This window comes from Panthera leo, chromosome B3 (genome assembly GCF_018350215.1).
Source record: "Panthera leo isolate Ple1 chromosome B3, P.leo_Ple1_pat1.1, whole genome shotgun sequence".
NCBI classification, from domain to species: Eukaryota; Metazoa; Chordata; class Mammalia; order Carnivora; family Felidae; genus Panthera; species Panthera leo.
The window spans coordinates 11,027,325-11,041,537 of NC_056684.1; the positions used below are offsets into that span (position 1 = coordinate 11,027,325).

The following is a 14,213-nucleotide window of genomic DNA, read 5'->3' on the forward strand; positions in this document are numbered from 1 at the left end:
ATGCTTCATTTCTGTCCAGTCGGACTGCAGCTGCCCTTGGCCTGTTCTCGTCCCATCCCTTCCCCTGGCTTTGTGTGCCATCACCTGTGTCCCTTGTCTTGGCTCAACTCTGCTGCCCACTCACTCCATTCCCAGGACATTGGCTTTAGGGGACACACTCATCCCCTCCCCGGACCAGACAGAGCTGTGCAATCCCTGTGTCAGATAGTCTGAAATAAAGATGTCTCATTTTTATCCCCTTCCATTAGAGCAGGAACACAGACCTAATCCAGAGTGGGTCCATTTCAGAAGGGATTTTCTCAGAGCAGAGAGGAGCCAGGCAGTTTTCCTATCATGGTAAATATGATGCAGTTGGGCCCTAATCTAGGTATTGGGCAAAAATCTAAGACTGAGTCTTAGATTAGACCTACTGTAATAGGTCCCAATTACAGATTACTTCTTAAACAAAGCTCTCCAGTCACAGGGTTTATTCACCAGGTTCTGACCCTGATCACTCGGCTGCAGGACTCACGTCATAGTCCTAAGAGGCTATGTGAGTCAGAGCTCAGTTCCTAGGGTGGTTGACTAAGCAAGACCACAGCCATCCTGGAGGGGACTGTTCCTCATTTATACGTGTGCATTCTTTGGATATATGTGGTTCTTAGCCCCCTACACCTGAATCTCTCTTTTCTCTCAGGCTATGACAGGGATCAGAGACGGAAGGATTTGAGGGTCTGAGAAGGACTTAGGATATGGTGAAATGAATAGGCCTTGAGATCTATCCATTTATTCAATAAACAGCTGATGAATCCCTGTCATGAGCCAAGCCCTGTTCTCTAGAGCTGAGGATAAATTAGGGAGCAAAACTACAATGATGTCTGGCCTCATTAGCCTCATAGTCGTGAGGAAGACGCATCAGACGTGGCAGTAAGGAGCAGGGTCCAGAATTCCCACCTGCTGTCCAGAGACACCATTTCTCGGGCAAGAGATGTAGAGGGAATGGAGGTGGGGGGGGGGGTGAGAATTTCATCTGTCTGGGTTTGGTCCGGAAAGCAGCACCCACAGGTATTTTGGAAATAAAAGAATTGAGTGTAGGAAATAGAGCTTATGTGAACGTGGGGGAGTTGAGGAATTAAAGTCTCGAGGAATCACAAGACCGATCTTTGCCATCCCCAGAAGCACCAGCTGATGTGGGTAAGAGGGGGGGCTTGTGGGAAAATCCCAAGAAGCTGTGTTCGTATGGCTGCTCTGTGAGACGAAAGGGGTGCTGACCATGTCAGCAGGTGGACAGCCGAATCGGGAGAGGTGGGCATAGACCTGTGCTGTCAGCAGGGCAGATAGAAAAGAGGGCGGGTGCAAATATGGATGCTAGGGCCAGCTGGCACTTTCTGGGCACCTCTGTGGGTATCATCCTTATGTCTGACCTTCAGAGCGTAGTGGCCTCTGCTTCACTTCTGCCTTCTAAATCTCACCCGTGTCCCCCTCCCGTCCAGCTGTCACCCCTGCAGGGAGGGGGATTCCAGAGAAGTAGTTCTCAGATGTAGATGGGGAGGAGTGCCACGCTGACAGTGCAGAATCCAGCTTGGGGCATTTGTTCCTGGATTTAGTGTGGAAATGGCGACATGCTTGGAGCCTTGGGACAGGACATAAAACGTGGGTCTGGGACGGTCATGGGCTATGGAAGCCAGGGAGGGGAGTGGTTCACGGGCACATGCTCTTGGGGGCCCCCCCGTAAGAGAAAAGCGGACGGTGGGGTTGGGTTACGGAGGCCCCCGGAGATCTTAGCACCATCCGGTTCCCGCGTGTGGGGACAGAAGCCCCCTGGAGTGAGGGGGAGCTTCGGGAATGAGATGGAAGTGGTGGGTGTAAACAGCTAGGGAAGTTTGGCTGTGCAGTTGGGGTCTGGGCAGAGGGGGGTATAGTTTCCTCTCCTGGGCTGGAAGAAAGGTGACATTTAGGTTGTCGTTGGGGAGCAGCCCTGCCTCCTGATAAATGCAGATGAGGATTCATTTGCCTAGGCATTCTAAAACCACCTACTAAGAGTTACCAGCTCTGTCTCAGCACCGTGAAACACTCAGAACAACGTGCATAAGACATGGTCTTCCTTTATCCCGGGAGCCACGAGGCCTCCTCCAGGAGTGTGGGAAGGTCCCTCAGTGGTGCATAGAGTGTGCCCTCATACAGGGGCTCCTCGGGGCCCATGAAAAACCCTGGCTCAGGGCTGGCTCAGCCAGTGGGGGGCCTCCCAGGAGGTGGAGGTTTTACAGAAGAGCTAGCAAGACCCCTTGGGCAGAGGTGTGTGGGAAGGGCCAGGGGGCCAAGATCTCAGCATCTCCCATGGGAATTACAGTAAACACCATGGGGTGCTGTAACCTGGCCACTTATACAGAGGCACCTGCTCTTGGCACGATGCTTAGGAAGAAGCATCCAGCCCCACACCACGTCTGCCCACATGGGTAAGCGCCCCTGGGCAGGATGCAGCCAGGTGGCTCTGATGGGGCGGGGAGCGTGGCACAGAAGGGCTTTTGGACATCCCTGAAAACATCCCTTGTGACTTGATGGGATAAGAAAAGCCCCTATCTGTGCTCTGCTCTGTGGGAAAAGAAAAGAGGCGAGAGGGAGAATGGAGAGGAGAGGAGAGGAAGGAGGACAAGGACGAGCAACGTGAAAGCCAAAGGGGATTTGTTTGACCCTCAGGAGGATTTTTCTTGGCGTGTGCTCTGAAAGCCGAGCAGTGCTGAGAAGAAAAGCAATGAATCATTTATGATTGTTTTCATTTTGTATTCATTAAAGGCCTCTGCACTATTATTATCGAACCTTAATTGGCTCTGCGCTCGCGTGGCACTGCCTCTCCCAGCCCCTGCCCCTCCCCTTGGCCATCAGAAGTTCCTCTGATGATGAAGCTGGGGCCGGACCTCGCTGGGGAGCAGGGGCAGCTGGGCAAGAATCCACCCGCAAGATCAAATGGAATGTGGCCGCCTTTTTTTTTCCCCCCTCCTTGGATCATGTATTAATAAATGTGTCTGGTTTGGGCTTTCGTCCGCTGCCCGCGATCTGCTCCAAGCTCCTGGCATCTCTTAGCCCTCTTTGCTTCCCCTGGCACGTGAGAACTTTCCCATTAACCTGCCCCCCCCCGCCCCCCCACCACGGGAGCAGCAACCTCGTGGCTGACAACGCACATCCTTTGTTCCAAGTGCCACACTGGGCACTGAACCAGCAACAATATGCAGGTTACCTGATTTACTTCTTTTAATACACTTCATTGTAATTATAACTGCATAAAAGAGGACAAATTGGCAAGTAATTATAACGTTAATTTGGCAATGTTTTATCCTATTGTGGAGGCACAGTTTCTTCCACAGTACTTGGGGCGGTGGGGGGGGGGGAACATGTTTGTCTAGGGTACAGCCTATCGAGGGATTCTTGAGCATGGAGATGAAATACACAGGAGATGGGGAATTGGCTCTTCTCCCCGTAAATACTCCTTTATTTGCATGTGTTTCGCAGCCTCCTTAAAAAGCTAACTCGTTTATTCAGGCCTAATTAATGGAATGCCACAGAATGCATAATTAGGCTGTGACAGCTCCATCTGATGGATGGCTTTGGATTTGGAAACTGGAGATACCCCCAGTTAAGAGGGCTGAATACTTCCGTTTCAGAATCTCACCGGCTGTGCGTGCCTCACGACCGTCCCGGCCGAGAACACAACTGTGGTTCCTGGAAAATGCCCCAGTCCTGGGTGCCAAGAGGCCTTCCTCACCTTCCTGTGTGTGATGTGTGTCTGCAGTATGATCGGGGCGATGGCGCAGACACCCTCAGTCATCATCCTTATCAGGTAAGCTTAGACCCAGGGACTAGAGAGCCAGGCTCACCTTTCGCCCTCCCCGTCCCCATCTGGTGCTTGTCTGCAGTTCTCTGGGAGGTCCGAACTTTGGGTGTGGCATGAGTCTTACAAGCCAGCTTCCCCAGGTTGATAGGAATCAGTTACACTTGACAGAGACCGGAAAGCATGGCCCGAGGGAGATGATACTTTCATATCCTCCCAAGAATAGATCCTGCAGGAGATTTTGAATGTGGTCCTACATTGATTTTTAGAGAGAGCAGCAGTGTTGGAGTAAAAGGAGAATGGCCTTGGACTAGCCAAGCCCCCAAGTTCAACCCCTGTTCATCCACTGATAAGCCACGTGACCTTGGGCACATTTTCGCTCAGACTCATTTCTGAGTTCGGCCCCAGGAGCAATGTCATTGATCCTGCCAGCCTCCTAGAAGTGATGTGGGTCCCACCGAGGCCACGCATGTGCCAGCAGTGACTACACTTGTCCAAAACCACCCATAATCTGGTCTCTCAGGACCTGTCCTGGCGGTGAGTGAGGTGCCTCAAAGGTGAACTGTGGAGTCATATTCTGAGTAACTTCTTCATTTTCAAAGTTACCTAGATTTGGGTGAGGAACCTAGAAATGGGATGCTCCGGCCCCCAGTGTCTGTCTCGAACCAGAGGAAGTGACCCCAAACAGACAGACCCACCTTACTGGGATGCAGCTATCTACACAGACCAGGGTACTCCCAGGGGCTAGAAGCAAGCAAGAATGAACTACTTGAACTTGACCTGTACAAATGCACATTCCCAGCTTCTGTATCCAGCTTTGCTCCCCTTCTCCCCATGCCTACCACGTTTCCTAATCTCTGTTCTGAATTCCTGAGGAAGAGCATTTCTCCAAAGCCCTAATGTCATCTAGAAGGTCATTAGCAAAGCCTTGTTAATGTGCAGAAGCATTAAGGTAACAATAGCAAATTGCCATTTTATACTTTGTAAACTTGAAAAACCAGTTTTCAACATTCACACCCAGCGCTTGCGAGGCTGTGGCAAAACTGGGCTGGGTAAAATCACCTATGGCTGGTGGCATTGGAAAGCCTATCGCTCCTTTCAAAGAAGCAATATAGCATTGTGAATCAGGAGTCATAAAAATGTTCAGATTTTTTTATGAGGTAACCCTACCCTTCAACACTTAGGAAAATACTTCCCTCCCAGAAAAACAGCTCAGGGCAGGCAGATTTTTATTACAATGTTAGCTATAATAGCAGAAAAACCTGAATTGGGATAATGAATTAAATTACAGTACTGTACCATAGCTCAAGGGAATAATGAAAAATTCTTAAGAATGTGAAAAGTCCTTATGAAGTGAACTGTTGCATTTAAATTCTATACAGAGGTTGACTGTGTCAAGCATGGATACAGACAAAACCCATCAGGTCCTAGGTATGGCTGTGTTATGGGTGACTTTTCATTTAGAAATCCCTGTGAAGTTGTATTGTGTTGGTCACCCACAAAAGGTGCCAAGATTCAGGAACAATGACCTTCACGGCCATTCGCAGTGACTAGTCCCTTGGTTTCCTCTCCCCATGACTTCCGTGCAAAAACCAGCTCACTGTTTGTGACTGGCAGACCAAACACAGAAAGTTGAAATCTTAATCACTTCGAAATCTCAGCTTGAGAAACAGCTCTTGGGGATTTTCGGGAAACATTTGATTCCTTTAAATAGATCAGCAACAGATGGCCTACGTGACCTAGGCTGGGCCTCGGCCATCACATAACCCTGTGCTCTGTGCGAGGCCCAGGCTCGTACGTCGTCCCCGTCGAGATGGCCAGGGTAGCACCTTATTCTGTCACTATCCCAGTCCATTTGGCCATCACAGGTATTCCAGGCAGGCACAAGGGCACAGTCTAGGCCACCTTCCAGGTATATGCCAGCCCTTGCCCCATTCCAGAGTGACGGCCCCACGTAACAGCAGCTCTCAGAACATCCACAGGTGAGGATACAATCTAACACCCGCTGCACCCCCCTTCAGAGCCAGCACTGAGCTCCTGTTTTAATTACATTTACATCCTTATTGCCATTCCCCTTTTACAGAGGAGGCGGCCCGGGGAGTGGTTAAGCAAGCAGTATTCTCGAGGTCGACAGCTAGTAAGCTGTAGACCTCAGATCCCATCCCTGGCCTTGCGCGGAACTTTCCATAACATTCAGACCTGAACTCTCCATTTCTTCCTAAGTAGATCTGAGAAGGAAGATTCCCCCATGGGAACAAGTTCCTCAACAGGATATGAACAGAGAGAGATCTTAGCACCTTGCTCATTTTATTCCTAGTGACATGATAGCTAAAAGGAAATCAGATTTCAAGTGATAAATATTCTAGCTCATTACGCCAGCACGTTTTCTTGAAAAGGAGAATTTGCTTTTATTTATGTGTCTTTCAACTTAATACCTTCAAGTGGGTATGCAAAAACCAGAACCATGGAGCCAATAATAGCTCCGAAGAACTTGGATTTTGTAACATGCACATTCTAAAGAGAGCTGGCTGTGTTTCTGTCCAGAAACATCAATCTCATCATTGACATTGTACACGTATCTGGCTGAATCAGCCAGAGTGGTTTCCCCATCACTCCATGAAAGTCTTAACCTACTTGCCTGTATCCCACTCTTTACAATTGAGAAGAAATGGGTGTTTCCCCAAGAGTAACACATTTATAGCTTTCACTGAAAATCTTAGAAATATGTCCAAGATTGCGAAACCTACATCTCTGTTCGTTTTAGTTTGACAGTGTCTTTTGGTCCACTCTCCAACAAGCCAAAGACATGCCCACTGAGGCTCAAACCAGGTCATTGGATGGATGGCATTAGATGTTTGGATGAATGATTCCTGGGGTCATTTAGCTAGAATCTAATTCTAGCTAAAATAGATTAATAGACAAATGATCTCTCAATCTATCAGTCAATCTATCTATCTACTAAGTCCTGGGTACTAGATATCCTAGTGGACTTAGATATCCTATTGCAATGTAACTTGGTTTCTAACATTTATTTCCTACAGAATTGATTGCCTAGGTCCTCCCTGTATTGCATGAGCCTTCCTGGTCTTTCAACCATATTGAAGTGCTCCTGGTATTTACAAAGTCTCAGCCACACTGGACTGGCTCTAGGCCTAACCAGGTCCTTCCAGGAGACATAGTACTGTGCTTACCTCCCCATTTCCCCTAGGGACTCCCAATGGGAATGGGATAAGATGAAGTTTCTCTGCCTGTGGTGTCCAAGATTACCTGAAGGATACGTGTATGTAGTCCATCAAATACCTCTCTCTTCATGTTCCCTCGCCACCCCACCAGAGATAGGGCCGGTCTGGGTCATGAGTGGGAGACATGTGCTCACCCCACTGATCCACCCACATATATGTTACTCAGTACATCATCACTGCACTCACAATGGACAAGATAAAAAGAGTCCCTGGGCCCAGAGAGGACAAGCATTGAATTAATACTCGTTTCAAGAGTAAGAGGCATTACGAAAGAGATGTTATCAGCCATGAGGCCCCTCTGTCTAGAATTGTTCATTTCTAAACGCCGTCTACTGTCACACTCATCCCAGAAAACGTTACACTCTGAGAGTGGGCTAGAAAATGTGCGAGAGGGTCATTCTAAGGGACTATTCTGGATAAACCAAAGCCAGGGTGATTGAGTCCATTCAGAACAAAGAACCATGACCAAGGGGTATTGAAACTGGATGTAGTCAAATGGGTTATTCTGCAAGTGGCCCATCTGGGGTGCCAAGGCAGGATCATCTGGTTGATATCACAAAATGACCTGAGAAGGACAAGGGTGTTCACAGCACTGGCTGTTTGAGAAACGTTCAGAGAAATGGTCTTCCCAGTTGATACTTCCCCAATATGTGTATTCTATCAACTTAAGATATTTGCCCGTCCTGGCAAAAGTAAAATGCCTTTAAATGAAGACTTTAGGGACCACATTTGCGTGTCTTCCTCCCAATGACAAGATTAGCCTTATTATTTAAAAAAAAAAAAAGAAAAACCCCACTGTTAATTTCCTAAACTTATCTTGTTAGTGCAGTTATTTATCAGACTTTAGGCAGAGAAAGCAAAAAAAAAAAAAAACAAAAAAAACAAAAAACCCATTAATTTCTAGAGAATGGCTCTGATGGACAGCAATAGATGACTCTGGGGTCTGTTAATTGAAGAGGAGTGATAAGGATCTTTTTTTTCCTCTTCATCTCTTTGCATGTAGGACAGTCAGCCCTGAACTCAAGTCTTACGCCCTGGGAGTCCTGTTCCTCCTCCTCCGTTTGTTGGGTATGTATGCTCTTTATTCCCTCAATAATGAATTGGATGCTTATGACCAGGTGAGTAAATATGCGTGAATTTGTCCCACTTCTTGAGCTTGTCTTTTTCTTTCTTCTATGAAGTATAATTATTAATAAACAAGAGAAACCTTAAGTTTGTAAATTTTGCTCTGCGTTTAGACCTATGCAGTCTCTGGATACCACAGAGTTTTCATTTATATAATCCCTGTCTTGGTGCCACCCTGGATTCTCACCAGCATAAGGAGGGAAAGTGATGGCACCAAAGAGAAAACCATTTGATGGTATAATGTGGCTCCCTCGTTGAGCAACCCCCCGAGCAGCTTGTGAAATGCTTCGATTATGGGCTGCCGGCTAGGACAGAGAAGTCTTCTGACAATGTCTCACAAATGGAAACTTTGATCTCTTTAAATTTTTCCAAACTGATTGAGTTTGTTTACCTTGGGTTTCCAGGATGGGGCAGATGTGACCTTCACGCTATAGAAGCTGTATTCCAAGGTTTGGTATGGATAAAAAGAATTCAGTCTAACCCTGACATTTTTAAGTTGAGAAAACATAGGATGGGGATATTCCATGGTTCTCCCTGGGTCCTGGGACAGGCTGGGGCGAAGCAGAAAAGGCTGGCCAGGTAACCCAGCTGCCAGGCTTGCCTGACCCTTCTCCCTTTAGACTTCTGTTGCTTTATGAACATCCCTTTGTCAAAGCCAAGATCAAGACAGGGTAACATTTTTTTTTCCTTGAATAATAGTGGTCTTCTTTAATGGGCATTAAATGGTAAATAAATATGCAAAGGGAGATAACCATGGCCTGTATTTTCAGTGTAAAAATTAAACTACTCATTCTAAATATATAACTGTGGATGAGCACATAGACTTAGCTATAGAAAATGTTTATGAAAATGTTTGTAAAAAATGAAAAATTGGCCGTAACTCAAATGTCCAACAGCCTGGAATTAGTTACATCCATTATGATCTGGAATCCCAGTAAGATTGATGTTCCCCTTTAACATTCTGAAAAGTATTTATAGACTTGGAAAGGGCACATGACATGTGGAGGGGGGACAAGGTCTATAATATACTAAAGTGTTTTTAAAGTATAAGCATGGAAAAATATTGGAAAGCTAAACACAAACATGGTATATTATTGTTTTTGAATAAGATTATGTTATAAATAATATTTTCTAGAGGTTTTAAAATTTTGAATGAATATATATGTGCCTATGACTTAAAAAAATTTTTCTTGGTGTTTATTTATTTTTGAGAGAGAGGGAGACAGAGTGCAAGTGGTGGGGGAGGGGGGTGGGCAGAGACAGAGAGGGAGACACAGAATCCGAAGCCAGCTCCAGACTCTGAGCTGTCAGCACAGAGCCTGATGCGGGGCTCGAACTCATGAGCTGTGAGATCACCATCTGAGCTGAAGTCAGACGCTTAACCGACTGAGCCACCCAGGTGCCCCATATGTACCTATTACTTTTATAATGAGGTGAATTGCTGTATAATATATGGAAGAATATGAAGGATCCACTCACAAGGTCCTTCCTGGAGAATGGTAAGTACAGGGTGTGTGCACCTCCTCACTTCCCTTCTCCACCTGTAGCCAGATATTTCTAGTCAGTCACTGTGATCCATCCTGCTGTGCCCAGGACAAGGTCTCAGAGTCCTCCTGATGATTATCAATCCTTGTAGGTGGGTAACTAGGGAGACCTAAATGGCATTTTTATCTTACGTTGATTTTGTGGAAAACAGAAATGCTCTAGGTATGAAGATACTCAGTTAAGACAAGTTTAGTAGGAATTCAAACTAAAACATTTGGGCCTTCCGGGAACTTCTGGTGCCCTGTAGAACTCCATAATCATGGGGTAATCGTTAGGTTGATTCTTTTCTTCTTCTCGGGAGGGTGAAGTCTGCATGCATCATCCTGCCTTACCCCTGTTGCCCTAACTTGGATGGATAAATAGATACATGAATGTGTAATGTCAGGTAGCAAGTTGGGGACCCTTATTTCTGTAAATAGTGAAACCACTTCGCATATACATTCGTTAAACGCACTAACATTTATCGAGCACACCCAGTGGGTTCAGATCTCTGTTGACCATACCCAGGTAAGTGGGTATGACTTCCTAGTAGTCATTTTGCGAGCTCACCAGGGAAGGTGGGAATCCCCCATCTGTGGGGTTGTTGTAGGAGAATCTCCACCTCTAAACAGACACTTAAAGACTCAATATAGCAGGTAAAAAAAAAAAAAAGTTACCCTTCAGAATAATTTGATGGCATAAAAGGAAAAAAAAAGGCTTGTAAAATATTTCTGAAATGTTAATGAAAATTAGAGGGTACTTGAAGACAGAATGGAAAATTGTAGAGCTCGTATAATGTGACACTGTTAAGATCATTGTATGTTGCCCTCATGCAATTCCATTATTTATATGTCTGCCCCATGAATAATCAACCAGGCATTATCTATAGTGGTATTTTTCAACTTCTGTGACTGATCCCCAGCCAGAGAGAAGTTTTACATTATGGGCCAGTGTGCACATACATATACATTAATATAGCTGGAACAAAAATCTCACACAAAAAATACCCTTAATATATGTGTGTATTCTTTTCTGTTTCATGCTTTTTAAAAAGTTGGTCATGACACAGTCTATTGATTTTGTTGCCCATTTATGGGTCACAAATCAGTCTGGAGAACTCTGCTCTAGCAGGATAGGACAGCTTCATCTTTTACTTAAAAGAAGCTTATCAAAGAAGTCTTTGCTGTTGGCCTGATTCCATTTCCTGCAGCAGCACCCGATGTGATTAACCACCAGTTAATGTTAACGAGGGGTCAACCAAGAAATCGGCTTCCATGACATTGTCGACCTTTGTGCTTGGCCCTGTATGGGTAATGGGAATTCAGTAGAGCATCACAGCTTGGTGATGGTGTCTACACAGGTGCAGTTGGGGACACGTGGAGGAGCCACCTCACCTCGCCTTGGGATGGGGCAGGGGTGTGGGTCTGAAACAGTGTGACGTCTGCCTTAGACATGAAGACTGAGCAAGAGTGATGTAGATGAGCGAGGAGAGAGGGCTATAATGGAGGGACTTATGGAAGTCCAAGCCTGGGAGGAAGCACCATGTTTGGGGCCACAGGAAGTCGAGTGTGGCTAGAGTGTGCAGCACAAGCAGGCACTGGCCAAAGATGGGACAGGATGGGTGGCCGTCAGAACAGGACCTGGAAGGGTTGCTGCCCTGTCGATAGCTTTGACCTTTATCTCTCAGGTAAACGAAGTTATTGATGGTCTTTAACCAGATTGTTGTGTTTTGGAGGAACGCCCATGGTCCACTGTATGGACAATGAGAATGTACGGACTGAACTGTAAGCCGCTGGTCTAACAGAGTAGCTGATGGCCTGGGCTGGGGAGGGGCGGGTGGAAGAAGAACCTTCGAGGCCTGGTCTCTGAGTGAAAGTGTACCTGCTGCAGTATGTAAGAGGGAAGAAACCACAATGACAGCTCCTTACAAAGGCTTGGATCACATGATGAATGGGGACATTACCTACTAAAACAGGAAGACTAGGAGGGAGAGGACTTTGGGAGTGGCATAGGCCAGCACTGTCCAGTAGAACTTTCTGAAATAATGGAAATGCCCTATATTTGCATCACATGTGGCTATTGAGTACTTGGCTTCTATAAATTTTAATTACTGATTTTTATTTAAGTAGCCACTTGTGGCCAGTGGCCAATCTCTGATGCACCACCCTTAGGAGAGCGTGAGGAAGTGGGGCAGCATGGGGAGATCACTCTTTCCAGATACAGTGAAACCTTGGTTTGCGAGCGTAATTCGTTCCAGAAACATGCTTGTAATCCAAAGCACTTGCATATATATCAAAGCGAACTTCCCCATAAGAAATAATGGAAACTCAGGTGATTCATTCCACAACCCAAAGATATTCATATGAAAATGATTACAATACTGTGATATAATACAAAGTAATTGAGAAAGTAGAAAATATAAAGAAAAACAAATGAACCTGCACTTACCTTTGAAAACCTTCGTGGCTGGTGCGAGGGCAACAAGAGAGAGAAGGGTTATTGAGTAGGACGACTTTCATTATCACTAACAGATGTTGACTACAGTACAGTATTGATAAACTCTTGTCATATACAGTATTTAATGTAACTGGCAATAAGGCAGCAGAGGAAAGGGTCTCTATCTGCAGGCAGCCTGACCTAGCATGAAGCAGAGCATTCTAAGCTTACTCTTTGATGGAGAAGCAAAGGACTGTCCCGAGGTGCTTTGAAGTGACAAAAAATACACTAGAGCCGGCTGTGGGCACCTTCCAGTGTTCTGAAAAATCACTGATTTCTGCCAAACATCATGGCCTGAGACCGAGCATCTGAGCGTGGGAGATGATCACCCACCATCCCACAGAGAGAACGGGGGGAGGGGTAGGAGAGAGAGAGAACCATTGGCTCAGTTGTGATCACGTGATATGCAGCGTCACGTACTACTCCTATTGGAAGACATTGCTCATTTATCAAGTTAAAGATTAAAAATGTTTTGACGTCTTGTGCAGAAGAAATTACTCCCAATCCAAGGTTTTACTGTAATTAGCTATGAAGAGTATAAGGAGAGAGGGTAGGACCCAGAAGTGAATGGGAGACTATTTTTTTCCTGTTGCTTTAAATGCCAGTGGAAAGGAGTTGATAGAGCAGGGACTGTAGTGTCAGGGGTCAGTGTGGCTCCGTGAGCTTCCCCAGCAGCTTTGGAGTAGAAGTGGGAACACGCGGTTGGTTGTATCAATGGAAGGAGTGTGGGGCCAAGAAATTAAAGAAGACCAAAGTGGGGTTAAATGGACTATGGTACCTCAGCTGGATAAGGGAAACATGACAAAGCCCAGGGTGTAGAACCGCATTGGTGTCTGTGGAGAAGCCCAAGGCTTCTGGTAGAAATCGAGTGGCGGAGAAGGGCACTGAACTACGTCAGTAAATTCAGAGTAAACTGAATGGTCTCCTCCGAGCAGAATTCCCGATGCAGTCAGATCCGTCCCTCTTCATCCTTTTGCAAATGCCTGCTCGCTGCTTTTCTCTCTGGGTGTTGGCAAGCCATCTGCTTGAAGACCTGATCCAGAATCTTGCCCCTGGGGTCCACCGCGTGCCTTGGATGTTAGGCTAAGTTAAATTAATGGAAACAAATAGTCGCTGAGATCCTGCTACACCCAAGACACTGTTCAAGATGCTGCAAAGAATGTAAAAATACTCAGGAGCCAGCATCCTGCCCTCAGGGGGCTCCAGTGGGAGAATGAAGCAGGTATGAGGAATATATAGGGCTAAAAGGGTCCGGACCTTGAATCTCAAGGGAAAAAGAGATTTTACTTGGCTAAGTAGTTGCCAGTGCGGAGTGAATGACAGATTTAGAGAAGACTGGATATACGTTGAGAGCTCTGATTTAGGGAGATCAGCCTGGCAGCAAGGTGCACGGAGGTTCTGTGAGGTGTGGCACAACTAATCAAAGCATCGAAGGGAGAAGCGGCTAACCAGAGCAGGGCAGTGGGCTTAAGAGGCAAGGACAAATGGAGGCCTACAGTGGAGGTAACATCTACTGAAACCCCCTCACCCCGCATCTAACTATATGAAAGTAAGAGAGAACCAACAGAAGCACAAGGTGCAGCAGAGAATTTCAGCCTCAGTGACGGGGCACATGGAGAAGGCTTTCATAGGGCAGGGGATGCAGTCTGTCAGGTGTCTCAAAGGTATTGTTGGGGCTGGGCTGGCCACCACAGACTCTCCTCCCACGAACGCCTGCTCTTAGTTTTCAGAGCACCTGCTAAGCAGAAAGCATTGAGAATCTCAAGGTGCCCGTCTGGACCCAGGTGTCATTCCCAAGCAGACTATCCCCAGATCTTGGGTGATCCATGAAGGTACTGCAGGAGCAGCACATCTGGGAAGCTCCTGATACGGTGCATCAAACATTTGCCGAGCTCCTACCATGAAGTCGTGAATATAGAGAAGTTCTACAGGCAAGTGGGAGACATGAACCCATTAAATGAGCGCTTTGCAAGAAGTAAGCGCAGTGTGCCAGAAGCCCCAGATGAGAAGCCATGCGCCCA

General features: G+C 46.5%; 1 protein-coding gene across 2 annotated transcripts in view; it reads left to right on the forward strand.

The window, feature by feature from the left end:
- The window catches only part of SLCO3A1 (solute carrier organic anion transporter family member 3A1), a 310,466-nt gene that overhangs the window by 273,757 nt on the left and 22,496 nt on the right, over positions 1-14,213 (forward strand). For both annotated transcript variants that reach the window (XM_042941078.1, XM_042941077.1), the window contains exons 8-9: positions 3,639-3,814; positions 8,051-8,115. In XM_042941078.1, the coding sequence (XP_042797012.1) occupies positions 3,639-3,814; positions 8,051-8,115 (241 nt within the window). The remainder of the gene's footprint in view (positions 1-3,638; positions 3,815-8,050; positions 8,116-14,213) is intronic.